Below are 17729 nucleotides of genomic sequence, written 5' to 3'. Positions count from 1 at the left end.
CAAAAGATTTCGAAGTAAAATAAGCATTTTAGTTAAAATTAAAATTGTCCCTACCTGTAGCGGAGAATAATGTTGTGGTAGGCCTTTGTTCAAACTATCATAGAAAATGTTGTGATAGGGATAGAGACATGCGATTTTTGGTTTTACAAAGGTAATACGATAGAGAATAATATAAAGCAATAAAAACCACCTGTTATAGGGGCATTTTTTGGAGAAAACCAAAAAAACACGAATTTATAAGCAGATTTTTTTCAAAAAGTATCAATTTTTATTATTTGTTGGCATTTTCTTAGTATTTTTTTAGTATCTATCGTCTGTTATTTAGCATTATTACTGTTTTTATTTTATCAGGATATACTTCTTAGTTTAAAAGTTATTACGTTTTCTTTACAATAAGTAATTTTAAGAAAAAAAATATATAAAAAATTAAATAAAAATCTCAAAAAAATTTGACCTCTTTTTTGTCGATAAAAATAGGTCTAGTTTCACCTAATTTCATATGTACACTTTATCGTGACTCACACTGTATAATTAACGAATCTAACAGTTCTTGCCCCAGTAGAGAACGAAGTCTCGTTTTATGCGCTTTAATGCTGAAAATCGTCTCTCACAAGTCACTTGCGTGAATGAAATTGTGAGAATTAAACACTGTAATAATTTACATAAAAAAAGCAAAATAAAATTCCCATCATTTTCCGGCAATTTTCCGAGTATTGCATTTATTAGAGAACGCAATTTTATTTTTGGGACATGTGTGGGTCAATGTGGTCAATAGAAGCTTAACCTCAAGTTTTTGGGGTCGCCACCCTTGTCCCCTAACCGCCATCTTGAAAAAAGGGGTGAAAACACTTTTTAAGCGTCTTACAAAAAATTCACTATGTCATAATTTGTAGCAAATTGTTTTGCCTACAAATATGTTTACACAGGCCCCTCTTTCAGCCAGAAGATCAGGTTGACCTGATCTCAACATCAATGCCGTGGAGAGCGTTGCGCCTAGCTAAATTATGTTTGTGTGACGAGTGGTTTCCCCACAATAGTCCAGCGGCGGCGGGGTTCAAACCAGTGTTCCTTGGATCCCGATTCGGCCAGTCTGACATCTTCACCGTTCGGTATTGTAGCTTTGTTCTATAGTTTAGGATTCTATGTGAGTGTCTACTGTTTGACTGCCAAAAATCCAACCAATGAAGGCCAGGGCATCATGAAAGAAACATAAATGGTCAAAGCCCTCTTTCCCACTGGGCACTTAAGCCACGTGCTCAGGGCCCCGCGACGGAGGGGGCCCCCGTCTGTCCGTCTCAAAATACCTTTTTCTAGATGACAAGGGCCCCCTTGATCCGTAAGTGCCCAGGGCCCCTAGTAGGTTAAAGACGGCCCTGTGTTTACATAACTTTTTGTCCTAAATTAAATTAGAGAAGTTATACATAAGCAAAAAGGATTTTTTTTTTGCTTATAACTTCTTTAATCTTTAATTTAAGGCAAAAAGTTATATTAACATATGTATTTGTAGGCAAAGCAATTTTCTACAAATTATGACTGTACAATTTTTTTGTACGACGCATAGTTTCCGAGACATGACGCGGGCAACCGTAGCACAGGGGCCACGCTGCGCGGGCCCCCTGTGCTACGGTTGCCGCATGCCCTGCAACCCAGGCCGTGGGGGCCCGCGCAGGCTGGGGCCCGGCTGGCAAATGCCACCCCGACTGTATGGCCAGTCCGACGCTGGGTGGACGAGAGTTTGTGTGGGAGTAACACATAAACGAAAAAAATGTGTAGACGTGTTGAGCGAGCATATTTTATTCTGCATGTTTCACTTTGAACGAACTTAGAACTTTAGGTAAGTTTGCTAACTATAAATCAAAATAGCGTAGCTACTAATTTGACTTACGCATTTAGTTGATGTTTGTAAAGAAACGTAATTCATTCAGATTTACTTAGTAATTAAATAACTTATAAAAGTAGTAGAGTTCGTAAAAGTCAATGAGTGGGCGATTTATAATGCCTCATAGACCTTGTTTATTAAACAAGGCGTTAAATTTACCTAGACCGAATACTACACCCACGTTTTGGAAGTGAAACTTTACATGAAATAAGGTAGGTATCACTTAAAATAGGTATTATTAGGTATACTCGTATGTACTCGTACATTTGTTTTCATAACCGTAGCGTGTTACGAAGTTGCACTACTTATTCTCATCATGGCTCGTCATCCTTGCATTAGTGCTGCTAAGGTACCTATTACACGTTCTCATCGTGACCTGTAGCACTGCTACATAACGTAGCGTTTCATAAACGTCAAAACACTCGATCGTTTTGGTACTGCCGCGTGCCGTAGTGAGTAGAGCTCGTCGCGCGCACTATGTAAATACTACGTTATAGTAATATTCTCGTAGCACTGTAGTCACATATGCTGTACAAATTGCAGTGATACCTGTGTATCATAAGGCACTTACAGGTTCTGTCGTAGCGTGTAGAGCATGGCCTGTAGCACGCACTGCGTGTACGCATGCTCCCAGCGGTAGCCGCGCGAGGCCAGCCGCTGCAGCTCGCCCTCGAACCATTGCAGTTGGCCCGAGGACATGTCATACCTGATTGATTGAAGGAAACTTTAATTTAGGTGGGTATTTTAAAAGGTAGGTATTTTTTTCAAATAACAGATTGCTAAGGATCAATTTTACATAGCATTCCCTGTGGCGCTACCCAGGCCATTCCTTGTAATAATTTGTGGCAATACATTAATCCAATTAAATAATTAACTTATAACATAATATATTATAAGTCCAGGAGTACTTACTTGTAGAGGGCCCCTTCGTCCGGCTCCTCGTAGATCTGGATGCACCTCCCGAAGGCGAAATCTAATTTTTTTAGTAGGTATTAGTATAATGTTCCATCGACATTATTATTTGCATTCACAGGCTATTGAACTAATCTTAACCTAGTACCTACCATCGTAGCACCATTCCACCCCGTCGACGCACAGAGTGGCGCTGAATAGACATCCTGTGAAAAATTAGCGATTTTAAAAGAGTTTTAAGGACGAAGCACACTTATGAACCCGAAAACGGATCAACCCGAGGCGGTAAGTATTCTTTGTATTAAAATCCGTGCTGCAACGCACGCTAAACGTAACGTAACGTAAAACCGTGGTAAAAGCCTTGTCTCGCGGTTGACAGCGCTGGAAAGGCGATACGGTGTTGGTCCCTTTCCGGGTCGATAAGAGTGCTAATGACCTTTAATGTTAAATAAACCTTATTTAGTAGGTAAACATTATCGAGAAGCTTAATGTGTTTGTACTGTAACTGTAAACATGATCCTTCGAACTTTTCCAATTGGTACTTTCGAACAACCCAAACAAACTCACAGTCACTTGTGTTTTTATTTCTTGTTCCGAATAGGTAGTACGGTAAATGATAACAACAATTTTGGTCTAAGTATTTCTTGTGAATTTTAAATCTACAAAAAATTAAGTGGAAGTGGGTAGTCATTTACTGGAATTAATGTGGGACAAATTGTAATAAATAAATCAAAATACCAGCTTTTTCTTGACTCAAACATTATTCTATTGCCTCACTCTTTGAGATATACGGACCTGTCTATATTATAGTGAACGTTAAAGTACAAGCACCATAAAGGTACAAGTTCAAGATGGTCTGCAGACCGCAATCTGCAAGGCTTGCAGTTTGCGGGCTGCAGTTTGCGGCCTGCAGTATGTCTTGGACTTGTACTTTAAATGATAAATTAATGTAAACATTAGTTACCTATGTTCCCATCGGCGTGCGAGGGCGCCAGCGAGCTCAGAAGCGCCAGCGCCCACAAAGCCGGCCTCCAGCGGAGGCGGCACATCACATCTGCACACAAAAATGAACACTATCAATAACTAGTTAGACAACAATATTGTTTAATTAAAGAGTAAATTTACCCATCTAGGTATTCCTACAACTCTTGCCTTCAAGACGAAAGCTCTTTCCGCCTATACTTAGAGCATATTGTATAATATCTTAAAGAAAATAGGACGTTTCTATAAAAGTTTCAAGCCCAAGCGTATAGGCGTATCTCCAAAGTTCTAAATTTTATTCTGCACAATGCAATAAATAATTTGAATTTAAACTATACGAATTCACAAAAAATCTAACGGACATGTTTAAAGACAATATTAGTATAATATTCCATTCCATTTCCACTGAGGACCTGGAAAAACGTAACAGAAAGATTTTAAAAACTTACTCAAACACCTAACAATGAAAACTTTTCAACAAGTTTTCATGTGGGTGTTCATATACAGGGTGTTTCTTGTAAGGTGTCAAGCCGAAGGCAAGTGATAGGTGAGGACTAGACCTATCGATTTCACCCCCATATATGTTCTACGATTTTTCGTAGTTTAGAAGTTATCGTTAATTTTGTGATTTTTGGCTTAATTTTTTTAATATATTTTTTTTGGGTTGACTTTTTCCAGATTTATTTTTTTGACAGATTCCCTATTAGTTGCAGATGTTTGAAAAAAATAATCACCTTCCTATCTTTGATGCAAGATACAAAATTTTTGCTAGAAAAATAAAAAATATGCTTTTATCAGAACAATCTAAAATTTTCTACTTAAAAGTTTGAAAAAAAAAAGAACTTCCATAGATCCAAAATAATTTTAAAAACTGCGCAGTTTTCTAAACTTTCATAATAACACAAAAAAACATGTACTTAATAGGCCATTATTTTCTGTAATCGCTCTACTAAAGTAGTAAGTCGGAGATTCCGTTACATGTTTTTGACTTTCTTAGGACTAACTAATGTTTGCAATCCACTAAGTGTACGTTACGTAGAACACGTTTAGAGACAATAACTGAACAGAACATTTTTTATCCACAACGAGTAAGCTCTTGCTCTTCATCCGACCTGATGGAAAGTTGGAAACTGATGGATGATCAGCGAGCTTCACCCGGAATCTTAAACCACAGAGGAATTGGCTGTCCTATATAGGTAGTCTTAGCACTAGACCACAGTGGTGATAGTTACTTTACGATTAAATTTGATATACCTACCTATTAGAGTGTGAGAGAAAGGGAAAGTGTGTGTGTGTGTGTGTGTGTGTTGTGTGTGGTGTGTGTGTGTGTGTGCGTGTGTGTGTGTGTGTGTCTGTGAGAGAGAGAGAAAAAAGGGTGTAATGATTTAATTTAAAGTAAATGTTCAAAATGTCCGCTGCTGACCTGAATGCACATTCGACAACGACGCAAAACAATTATTCGTAAATTTACAAAAGATTCTTGCATTCTAAATTGTTTTTGTGCTTCAGTCCGCTTTGTCCGCAGTCATCAATATTTTCATATTCCCTTTTGTATACCAGATAAAAAGCAAGAGCGTCCACGTTGTGGATAAAAAAAAACTTTTTCAGTTATTGTCTCTAAATGTGTTCTACATAACGTCAACTTAGGGGATTGCAAATATTACTTAGTCCTAAGAAAGTCAAAAACATGTAACGGAATCTCCGACTTACCACTTTAGTGGAGCGATTACAGAAAATAATGACCTATTAAGTACATGTTTTTTTGTGTTATTATGAAAGTTTAGAAAACTGCGCAGTTTTTTAAATTATTTTGGACCTATGGAAATTCTTTTTTTTTTTCATACATTTCAGTTGAAAATTTTAGAATGTTCTGCTAAAACCATATTTTTTATGTTTCTAGCAAAAATTTTGTATCTTGCATCAAAGATAGGAAGGTGATTATTTTTTTCAAATATCTGCAACTAATAGGGAATCTGTCAAAAAAAAGAAATCTGAGAAAAGTCAACCCAAAAAAAAGATTAAAAAAAAATTAAGCCACTAGGTCATAAAATTTGAAAAAATCACAAAATTAACGATAACTTCTAAACTACGAAAAATCGTAGAACATACATGGGGGTGAAATCGATAGGTCTAGTCCTCACCTATCACCTGCCTTCGGCTTGACACCTTACAAGAAACACCCTGTATAAATCCCGCTTTTTAAAACATTTACGTAACGCTGGCTTTTATAGCTTTTATGTAGTTAAACATTTCTCTTTCAGGAACGCCTTAGATCTTATTATCTACGTGGGTATCATTGTTGTCACTAGCCATTAAGGGCTAATATGAAAACAAAATAAAAGAACAACACAACGGATAGGAAAGAATGATGAATAATGGTGTGACGAAAATGTCAAGCCCGAGCGACCACCTTTTCTTACACACAAAAAAGCGACCAAAATTGTATTACTTTTCAAACAATACACAATTAAATGTATGAGTTCATGTTCACTTTTTGTTGGCTAAACTTACCCTTGCCACATATTTATGACTTCAGAGAATGCATTCTGATAAAGGATTGACTAGTGGCCATAGTTCTTCAAATTTAACTTGATTATTATCTTAAAATGTTCAATATCTATTCACGTAATTTAATCTTTCGTCACATACTCCAGGAGTAGCAAACATTGTAGAAATAAACAACCTAAATCTAAACTGGAACATCTTGGCAAGTAAATAATGTGGAGGTGTCCCGAACGATCCATCTCTGTTACGTGCCGACCTAAACATAAAATAGTGCTTCTGAACTTAGAAAATGTTTGTTGCCCCAGATTTCTGTAGTCCATTTACGATAAATAAAATAGCTATAATACCAAAATAACTCAACTTATAGTAGAAATCTTTTGTCCGAACGTCCATCGTACAAATACATATCGACGTGACTACTTAGTGTATTGTGTGATGTCGAAGGACGAAGTATAATGTAGGTAGGGTCTTTGTTATGAATGGAAAAAAACTGTATTCGATGGTAGAGAACGTGCGTACAGTATTCATAGGTAGCTTATTGTATTATGGAAACTAGATCAATATACCAAAATAGACATGAAAGTAGATTCAAAGCATTTGCCTCAAGCAATATTTAGACACACAAGCTTCACTATGTTCTTGAGAGCAGATTCGTATTAATATAACGTCGTTACATTCTAGTATTACGAGTATTAAACTCGTATTAAAGGACATCAAAGTATGAATCTACACTAGTTAGTTTCATGAGCTTCAAGTCTCTAATACGTAACCTTTGTTTGTCGTCTTCTATATCTAGAATAATTAATGGAGTCGTGTGGGAGTGATTACGAACGCAATTAAACTACAATTTGTTGCTGGAACACAAAAGCTCCCAAATGAACCTCATCGAATGAGCAAATACGGCAAAAGCTCTTCATCTGTATGTAAATTCATTGAGATCCCTTAGTTACTAGAAATACTCACTAATACCACAGAATAATAATAAGTCCTCTAATACCTACGAGTAGAAAACTTTGTAGGTATTGAAAATATTTGAATTTTCTAATGAATCGGTTTCAAGATACTGGAATATTTTTTTAGTAATAGGTATTAACATAGTTAGTTTGAAGTTTCTAATTTTACACTAGCTGACGCCCCGGTTTCGATTGCATGAGGATCAAAAGTTTAATTACGAGTATCATCATAGATTTCTTGATTATATCAATTCGAATCTCGTAGCAAAGAACTACGACCTCGTAGTTCTCGTAGCGTCGTAGCAATATCCGTTCTAATAAAGTCCGCAAGAAGCATTTATAGAGATGAGATCAACTAAGTTGACTCAAATTGTTAAAAATATTTAATCAACTATCAAATTGAGTCAATATAGGTTTGTATTTTATACACAAAAATCCAACATTGATTGCCTGAATCAAAATCCTATAGATAGACTAGTCTAAAACTGAATATTTTACTATCTAATCGTTACAGTTGAGGCAAATTGATAGACAAATTGTTCTTCTATAGCTTAGTTGTTACGAGGGCTTTTTCAATATTTTATTTCATCCGTTTTTGTATGTTTCCAAGTGAAAGCTTTTAAAATCCCGGCTTTTAAAAGAGGCACTCTATTTAATAACTACATCAATTTGTGCCAGAACTAATTTTACAAACTAAGCGGTAAAAGCAATCAACGCTCTGTAAAGATTTTTTTACTAACATTTTTGCGTATCATTATTATGTAGTTACATTTTGATTGTTTTTTCCAAAACAGTACTCGTACATGATGTTTTCAACTCAGACTGAGAAAACTGTTTTCATGTATTAATAATAACTTATTATTATTCTGTGCTTTAACGTTCAAATAAATAAATATTTTTTCTTTCTTTCTTTCAATTACCTACTGCTTAGCGGCTCTGCTGGTACTGGTTTTGCTATTGTATACTTATGTGTAAAAGTTTCATCAAATATGTTTCTGAAACATTAGTAACTAAGTGAGATGATCAATCTACGCATACTTAAGAACAACGACTGAAAATATTTTTAGCTTTCAAAAATAGTATGAATTCGCTGAATTGTTGAGATACTACAATGCCGTAGCAGTTTTCAAAGCGTAGGCGGCTTCGCCCCGAGGTCAATGTTCTTTGCATTCCAAATTGCCCATCTACAGTTTCTTTTCTTTTATCTTTCTTTATTTTTCTGCTTTCTTTGAAGAGGCCAAAGTAAAGATTGAATAAGTTATTCTCGGAAAGAAAAAGATGCACCGTTTTATGGTTTCTTTTGCAAAGTAGCTAGGTAAGTAGGTAGTTAATTTGTACTGTAGTTTTGCACTTCGCTTCACTTGTAATTATGTAAGTCAGATTTCGTGGATCCTTTGGCACTTCTCGTGAATAAAAAAAACCCAGTGATCCTCAGTATAGTTTTCATGTAACATAATGTTTCCTTTCTGACTGAGCTTTCTTGCATTATCTTGTATAGGTAATCGTATAAATCGTATGTATTTGTTACACGGCACCAAAAAGTTTTATTTCTTCCTAAAGTAGGCTAGTTACTTCGCGATGGCTATATCGCGATTCCTATCAAAGTTATTACGATGAAGCCGAAGCTAGGCTAAAACCGATCGATTACATTGCTGATAAGTTATGTGCTTAATGACCTAGTATTCGAAGACGTCTACAGCACGTACTTACCACTAATTTCTGCTTGGTTGAATAGAGACGTTAAATAATTTAACACAATCCTTTTAACATTGCTTCCTTCTTGTCAAGAGAACAAAATAAACATTAATTATAAAAGGAGCAAACAATAAAATATTCTTCTAATAGGTACTAATTGAGTACCTACCTAAACTTATGTAATATGCTTATGAAAGTCAAGCCAAAATGGTAAGTACTGGATAATATAAATAAGTTATTAGAAGCTATATCAGACCGCGTAGATTAGAAACGCTTCAGAGAAATGCAAAACGTTTTAATAACGGCAGAACTAAGACTAAGTATTTATATTAAGGCTTGGTATTTCTGCTAAAGTAGATATTTCGCGCTGTCAAAATCTGCGCGCGCAAAATACTTCGCCGAAGACAGCGCGCCAAAGAGCTCTCGCGGCTACACAGTATAGAAATACGCAGTTTAGAAATACGCAGTTGGTTAGGTTAGGTTGACTTCCTTCCGTTCAAGCGTCACACTTACAGCACTTTCTAATACAAATCATATCCAAGTGATACAAATTAAAACAACTTTCAAAATTTTTGGGAATATATTTTAGAATCGAATAAATATAGAATATAACTGCCAAAGTAAACACGGTTCAAAGAGGCGTGGCGCACAGTAGTTTGATATTAAAAATAGGTGGACATACGATCGAAAGTAATAATTTCACCGAAACAAAAATTGTTTTGGATAGCATTTTGAATGCTGATCAACATTTGTCATTATGCATTTTTCGATAAAACGAGCCTTTCATGCTTAAAAAAAATATGACAAGAAAATTTGTATGGAGAAAAATCTTTTTTATTTTTTTTCTGACTACTGTTGCAAACTGTAGCGGTCAAACCTTATGTAGTCGTAAGTACCTATGGTGCCTAACATTACTACATAAATACTTTTTGCGGGCACGCGCGGCCAAGCGAGTAATGGACATGCAAAATTTGAAATATTTTTATTTATTCATTATTGATTTTAATGCACTTAAAGCAATTATTAATAGATAAATATACTTAGACTAACTTACTACAGCCCCCTATTACCTCATTTCACGCTAAAACCTTTCAAACTAGAACCTAAGTTTGTATGTAGTTGTTTTTATTGTCATTATAATATTCACTACTGGTCTACTGGTTATCGTGTAAGATAGATTAGGTAGCTATCAACCCTTTACCTAGGTATATACCTACTTCTTGGCACTTATAATACCGACATACATGATTAAAAAAAGTCTTCCAGCAAGAACCCGTGACTTCAATGGTTATGAAAGATTTTTTAACTTTCTAGAGTAGTCCTGAATAGATCCTTAAATCATTTTGACTGTCATAATCGATTACAGTAGGTAGTGGGATAGTTTCAATTTTGATAGAACTGTAATTTCCAGTTCTTCTGTTGAATAGTCTTATACTTTCGCAAAAATATTATTTTTTTTGGCTCCTTTAAAGAGGTGTAAGTTTCTTTCCCTTCGTCTAAAAAGATAACGTACATAACACCTTTATAAGTGGCCTCAAACATAAAGCATACCTTTACCCAATCATCGAACTGAGAAAAATCTGAAATTCGACATTTATCACCTTCTTCCATTCATGTCTTCAATTATTATCTTCGTTCGAAAAACAATCAAAAAAAGATATTTTAGCCTATTCACTTATCTTGATCAGTGTCCAAAATAATCAAAGTCACTCACATACTTACTTTTTCCGAAAGAATCCAATAGGCAGGTTTGCAGTAGGTAGGTACACCAAAATGTTATCACATTATCTGCACCATGTATCAGCAGTTTTTGTGTACGTTAGCTGGCATATAAAACTATAGATAGAGGCGTACATAATGGATCTGCAATAATGTGTGTATTGTAATTTGTGCAATACGGCTCAGAAACGTGGCCTCTCAATATAGGCCTTATAAAATATAAGCTCAAAATTGCACAACGTGCTATGGATGGGGCTATGCTCGGTGTTTCTTTACAAGATCGAATCAGAAATGAGGAGGAGATCAGTAAACGAACCAAAGTCGTTGACATAGCCCAACGGACTAGCAAGCTAAAGTGACAATGGGCAGGGCACATAGTACGCAGAACTAATGGCCGATGGGGCAGCAAGGTTCTGGAATGGAGGCCACGTACCGGAAAGCGCAGCGTAGGACGTCCACCCACAAGGTGGACCGACGACCTCATAAAGGTAGCAGGAAGGCGCTGAATGCAGGGCACCACCAAGCGGCCATTGTGGAAATCATTGGGGGAGGCCTATGTTCAGCAGTGGACGTTCTATAGTTGAAATGATGATGGATGATGAATAATGAATAATGTGTAGAAGAGGGTTACGGATATTTCCATTTATGATGGAATTATTTGACTAACTGAATGGAGAGCCATAAAAATGTATTGTTTACTATATGGGTTGCAACCCTTACTGAACCCACTACCTACTGTAATCGATTATGACAGTCAAAATGATTTAAGGATCTATTCAGGACTACTCTAGAAAGTTAAAAAATCTTTCATAACCATTGAAGTCAAGGGTTCTTGCTGGAAGACTTTTTTTAATCATGTATGTCGGTATTATAGGTGCCAAAAAGTAGGTATATACCTAGGTAAAGGGTTGATATCTACCTAATCTATCTTACACGATAACCAGTAGACCAGTAGTGAATATTATAATGACAATAAAAACAACTTAGACTACCTAGTACCTACAAACTTAGGTACTAGTTTGAAAGGTTTTAGCGTGAAATGAGGTAATAGGGGGCTGTAGTAAGTTAGACTAAGTATATTTATCTATTAATAATTGCTTTAAGTGCATTAAAATCAATAATGAATAAATAAAAATATTTCAAATTTTGCATGTCCATTACTCGCTTGGCCGCGCGTGCCCGCAAAAAGTATTTATGTAGTAATGTTAGGCACCATAGGTACTTACGACTACATAAGGTTTGACCGCTACAGTTTGCAACAGTAGCCAGAAAAAAAATAAAAAAGATTTTTCTCCATACAAATTTTCTTGTCATATTTTTTTTAAGCATGAAAGGCTCGTTTTATCGAAAAATGCATAATGACAAATGTTGATCAGCATTCAAAATGCTATCCAAAACAATTTTTGTTTCGGTGAAATTATGACTTTCGATCGTATGTCCACCTTTTTTTAAAATCAAACTACTGTGTGGCGTCACCCGACCTTCCGGAAGTTCCGCGCCAGCTAAAATAATTTCAAGATTACGTCACCCGACCTATCGGTAGATCCTCGGGAGCTTAAGCGATTGGAAAAACATTTTATGATCAGTTACTCGTAGTAGCGATTATTTAGAGCTTGGATAATAAATTATAGTTGTTGCAATTCACAAAGCTTTGCATGTGGTTAATTACATTAATCAGTACACGCATCAATTTTGTTCAGTCTTTTTGTTTATTAATAAATAAAAATATCATACTAAAATTGCATACATATTTGTTTGTATTGGTCTGGGTGTTTTCTTTCCATAATTTATGTATAACGTATGTACGGGGCTCTGTATCGAAAATCACTATGAGCAATAAGCATCACACACGGTTACCTGGAGTGCATTACCGCAGCAAAAAGCTTGCCATCTTAAATGAACGGTATAATATCGAGGTTTCGTCAGTACAGTTGCGAACAAAGGTGTTTGTGTAGTGTAGTTGAGTTAAGAGATCAGATTATTGAAATAATAAAACGAACATTTTATTTTTAAAATACATTTTAAAAATAATTTACATTACAGATAACAATGAGAGGATGACATTGCAAGGTGGTGCCAGTCCAGTCTTAAATCCGTTGATATATGGTGCATCTGCCATGTTTTTGGCTAAAAGATTCTTCTATCTTGCAGCTTAGACTTTTATTACAGACCTTAGACAGTATTTTTGGAAAACTTTTACGCATGGTGGAGGAAGGGACGCTCTAGAGACTCAAGTCTAGAAGGACTCACATGAACTCCAAGTTTTAAATCCCTTGACATCTGCTGCATCTGCCATCTTTTTGGCTAGAAGATTCTTCTATCTTGCAGCTTAGACCTTTAGCTACAGACCTTAGACAGTATTTTTGTGAAAATTCTTACGCATGGTGGAGGAAGGGACGCTCTAGAGACTCAAGTCTACAAGGAGTCATATGAACTCCAGTTTTAAATCCGTTGACATCTGCTACATCTGCCATCTTTTTGGCTAGACGATTCTTCTATCTTACAGCTTAGACCTTTAGCTACAGACCTTAGACAGTATTTTTTATTATTTATTTGTGTCAGTGTGCTCTTCTAAAGAGTGTAAGACCACAGAATATTAATAAGTACTACGCACAGAAGTTTTACTTCGCGAAGGTATTAAAAAAATGTATTCTCAATATCATTAACAATATGGTGTAATTTAGCCTGTCTCAAGAGTCAAGCACCATTTTGTTGACAAACGTCAGTGATCGGCACTGCGCCGAATCTATAGGGCTGACTTCGGTAAAATGATGTGACGTGAGGTGCCAAACTGTGGAAAATGGCGGAGGAAATACATGATTTAGCATGAATTATTATGAATACTATTAACTACTTATTTACCTCTCAGTGTCTTGAGGCAACTTAAAAAAGTACATTTTGTGTTTTTATTATTATTTAGGCAGTTAAATACTGCACAGTATTTAGTACACCATTTTCTTTATTTTCTTCCATCATACACAAGAATACGCGTGCGTGAGTCAATGTTCGCTCGTATGTGAGGCCTTGTCGAAGAGTATCCTGTAGGTGGGCCATCGTACGTGTTTTGTTTTCGATGCAAACTCGCGGAGATGAACAGGCCTGGTAAGACGATTGTATGTAGGTAGGTACTATTAAAATGTAATTTTAACTCATTGGTTTTGTCTCATATTTGAGGAATGTACTATGTATCATGAGTAGAGTCTTCGTTTAAAAGGATGCGAACGATTTAAATTTCAATAGGTAGACAAAATTGATAATCCCAACTAATATTATAAATGCGAAAGTAACTCTGTCTGTCTGTCTGTCTGTCTGTCTGTCTGTCTGTCTGTCTGTCTGTCTGTCTGTTACGCTTTCCCGCTTAAACCTCGCAACCGATTTTGATGAAATTTGGCATAGAGATAGTTTGAGTCCCGGGAAAGAACATAGGATAGTTTTTATCCCGGTTTTTGAAACAGGGACGCGCGCGATAAAGTTTTTCTGTGACAGACAAAATTCCACGCGGGCGAAGCCGCGGGCGGAAAGCTAGTTTTTAATAATCAAAAATTTAAGCTTTCTCCAGTAACACTGATATTATTATACTGTGACTCATCAAAGTCATCATTGTCAAAAATATTGACAAATCGCGAACTGTCACGGCCAAAAAACTGACACGCGTCCGTCCTCCGTAAGCGCCACCGCGCGACTGATTGAGATTGTCCAAGCCGTCATGGACGATTTTTTCCACATTTTTTAACATAGTAACTAAATAAGACGCAATATAAAAATTTCATCCGTTAAAAGCCCTCAAGTTATTTCTGAACTTTAGTTTAGTAAAAGATTTAGAATCTCAAATCGCTTATTTTAAAAATAAAACCATAAATAGAAAACGAATAGAGGTAACTTTGGGAATTTATTCTATCGAGTCAACTTCATCAAATCGTGTTTCCATCCGTTAATAGCCCTAGAAAATATCCTCAACTATGCCCAAAAAAAATCTTAGCCTTTAATTTTACTGTTTAGTGCCTCAAAAATGAAAAATGAAAACCTCATTTTCGCCATTTTCTCTGCTACCCGGCCTTAAAAACGTGATCTCGGGAGGCCTGCGGGAAACTAATGAAGCATAATGAAAATATGGGACTTTCATAAACCAAGTCCCTCTTTTCAGTATTTCTTATTACAAACAAATAGTTTGTGCCTTAGTATAGTATCAAGCCATCAAAATAATAAATAATGGCTCTGCTTATGAAATTATCTGTATCTATCTTTTTATCGATCCTCGGGTTCACTTTAGTAATTTAGTAGTTTAGGTTAGCTAACTATGTAGTTAGTTAGGTTTTAGGCTTTTAGTAATTTATTAACGTCACAGTTCGGATAAATTGACACAATTATACACATACAATATTTTAGTGCTTGTACAGGCATTTACATAGGAAAGCTAAATCGGTGTACACGCAGGCGGCTTTTAGATAATCTTTAAGGTAGGTAATTTAATAATTATATTGAAAATTTATACAAAGGTTATCTTTCCCAACAGTAAACATCATCCGAAACTTTCAACATTTCAAAGTTTTTTAGCTAAGTACCTATCCACCCACGATATTGCGCAGCAAGTTAAATATAGTACATTTATAAAAGAAAGACCTAATTATTCGGTTTAGTGATACCTAAATAAACATATCAGTAAAGTTATGACGGGTCTCCGTAAACTGGTCGAATTCGCGCCCGTTTTCTCCCACGCGGGGGCTTTTACTTCAAGTTTTCCCTCTGAACATGAAGGTGAATATGTTATTAATTACAAAATGCGTAGGCGACTGTGGCTCTAAGTGATTATGGAGAGGCAAATTAAAAGCTTTTGAATTCATTATGAAAAATCTTAAGAAATTATGTAGAGCTCGTTTATTGTGACGATTTTGTACAAATTTAGAGGTTCCGTTTACTAACCATACCTACCTAGTACTATTTTACTCAAAACTCGCTCTGAAGAAAATATTAAAGCAAAAGCTCCACTCAATTATCGCATCATCTTATCTTTTTTTTTAAATAATATTTGTTTTAATCTATCTTTTATAGTGCTAACTCTATTAAACTGAGAAACACCGTTACATTTAAAAGAACCATTTGATAACGAGCACGGAAACGCGGTTTGTTGGAGACAGCTTATCGTTGAATCTATGCTTTGAATCAAACATGTTGACGAGGTCACGATCCTCAACTTTGAAGAACATACCTAGGAGGTTGACTTCAGAGTAACGGAAAAAGTACGTAGGTAGTATAAAACGTATTTTTGCTCTTCACAAGATACTTGGACTTATTAACTCGTTAGGTGAGTTTGAAAGTGTCTCCGGCTCTTAGAGGTAACGTGAATTTCAAAACACGAGTCTCTTTACATTCGGGTGACTTCAGATAGCTTTGATTTCCAGATGTATCACAATAGTTACCAGTTTGGTCATAGACTTGGATAATGTGAAACAATCTTCTACCTGATTATCCTAGAAAAAATTTACACAGAATGTCAAATAAGAAACTCGAAAGGCATAAATAACATCGTTCAAGCCATGCCCGATTCTATGGCACTCCTTACTCCTTACCCTTGCAGTAAGAACTAGAAACGCTATGAATCCAAAACAACAAAAGCTGTTAATTACTTAAATACAGGACTCCTTAGGTTCCTGTGGCGTAAATCTTTTTCAGGAACAAGAAATCATTGGATTACAATCGAGATTCCAACCTAATGATCGTCCCGAACCCGATCGTGCTGTATATCTATAGGTTGCTATATCGAACCCTATGACGTAGGCATGCCCTTTCGTTCGCCCACGCAAGCAGAACGACCCGCGCACTTTTATTCCCACCCAAAAAAAAACCTGAATTAACAATGATACCACTATAAATACACCTTATAACTTAAATTCATATCCAATACCTACGTACCTACTTAGCAAATAAGTGTATACCTAATATGCGGTATAACTAGCCTATGTCACGACACGACTGCCACTAACTAAGCACGCAACACAACAAACAATAAAGATGGTTGATAATTTAAGAGTTGGATTTAAAAATAAATTAAAGAAATGTAGAGTTTACAAACATAACGCGAACATAAAATTTTTGGTTTGTGTAACAGGTTTCAAGAGGCACAGACATGGCGAACTTTGCAGAAAAGCACAAAGATGATTTTAAAACAATATGGCGTTTGGAATCGCTTACCGTTTAGAGCCGTCGCTGTGCGGAGACCATATTCGAGGTATACCGGAGCACTTGAAGCCTCAAAACAGGCACTGAAACTCAGGTTGAGGCGATTCCGTCGGACGCCAGCTGTGGACTCAGAGCGCGGGCCTGCGCACTCCGCTGTATCGATCCCTGGCTCGTCCATTCACGTGTTGCCACTTCTGCCGCCTACATAACGACGCACCGGCCTGTGTTAGACACCAATCATCATTAGATAACGCGATATTAGGCGAGCTTACACTTGAAGCACTCCACTCGGACACCAATTACACTGATGCGATAAATGCGACGAACTTTTTTCATGGGAGATGATCTAATAAAATCTTTTTCTATGACAATTCTGTTTCTGTAGTGCAAATTGGGTAACGATTCACGGGTGAATAGGACGTTTGTGTATGTCGCCCACGCTCAAGTTATCGCTGAACCCTGAATGCTAATGACGTTGTTGCGATAGGCACGAAACGGTCGATGTCACCACATAAAAACAAAGAAACATTTTAGTCACTTACATTAATAAAGTATTCAGAATTTCTTCAGGCTAGCGTTTGTTTGTTGGCACCGGTAGTTTTTGTTACCTACCTCTCCATTCGTGGCCCGTTGCCAACTAGCTAGGTGACACTCCGTGAAACACTTCTGATAAATTGATATTTATTCAATACCGTTTTTTAATAATAAATAAGTGAGGTATAGATAGGTACTTTTTCAGGAACATAGTCGCAACTTTTGAATTACTTAATTAGTACGCCGCGGTATCAACAGCTAAATTATTTATAAGTGTAGAGGAAATCGCACCTAACCGTACCTTACTTAGATATTTATTGCGGAAAATAATTAAATAACGGTGTACGGTGAATTAAATTCATGAATGAACACGG

At 36.3% G+C, this 17729-nt stretch overlaps 2 protein-coding genes across 9 annotated transcripts in view; one reads left to right on the top strand and one right to left on the bottom strand.

The window, feature by feature from the left end:
- Positions 1-13998, top strand: part of LOC135071956 (DNA-directed RNA polymerase II subunit RPB11) — a 212472-nt gene extending 198474 nt beyond the window's left edge. The window contains exon 5 of the mRNA XM_063965860.1: positions 13903-13998. The gene's annotated coding sequence lies outside the window, so the exon portion shown is untranslated. The remainder of the gene's footprint in view (positions 1-13902) is intronic.
- LOC135071955 (receptor-type tyrosine-protein phosphatase N2) overlaps positions 1-17434 on the bottom strand; it is a 29505-nt gene extending 12071 nt beyond the window's left edge. For 6 of the 8 annotated variants that reach the window (XM_063965850.1, XM_063965855.1, XM_063965854.1 and 3 more), the window contains exons 1-5: positions 16834-17240; positions 3756-3845; positions 2944-2997; positions 2792-2852; positions 2451-2585 (exon numbers count right to left, since the gene is read on the bottom strand). In XM_063965850.1, coding sequence (XP_063821920.1) covers positions 2451-2585; positions 2792-2852; positions 2944-2997; positions 3756-3845; positions 16834-16999 — 506 coding nt within the window. In that variant the 5' untranslated portion in view covers positions 17000-17240. Of the gene's footprint in view, positions 1-2450; positions 2586-2791; positions 2853-2943; positions 2998-3755; positions 3846-16833; positions 17241-17363 lie in introns of those variants that run through there. The other 2 variants (XM_063965853.1, XM_063965852.1) reach the window with 2 other exon arrangements.
- Positions 17435-17729: the final 295 nt, after the last annotated feature.

This window comes from Ostrinia nubilalis, chromosome 5 (assembly GCF_963855985.1).
Source record: "Ostrinia nubilalis chromosome 5, ilOstNubi1.1, whole genome shotgun sequence".
NCBI classification, from domain to species: Eukaryota; Metazoa; Arthropoda; class Insecta; order Lepidoptera; family Crambidae; genus Ostrinia; species Ostrinia nubilalis.
The sequence above is the reverse complement of the archived record's forward strand: the minus strand, read 5'-3'. Positions and strand labels throughout refer to the sequence as shown.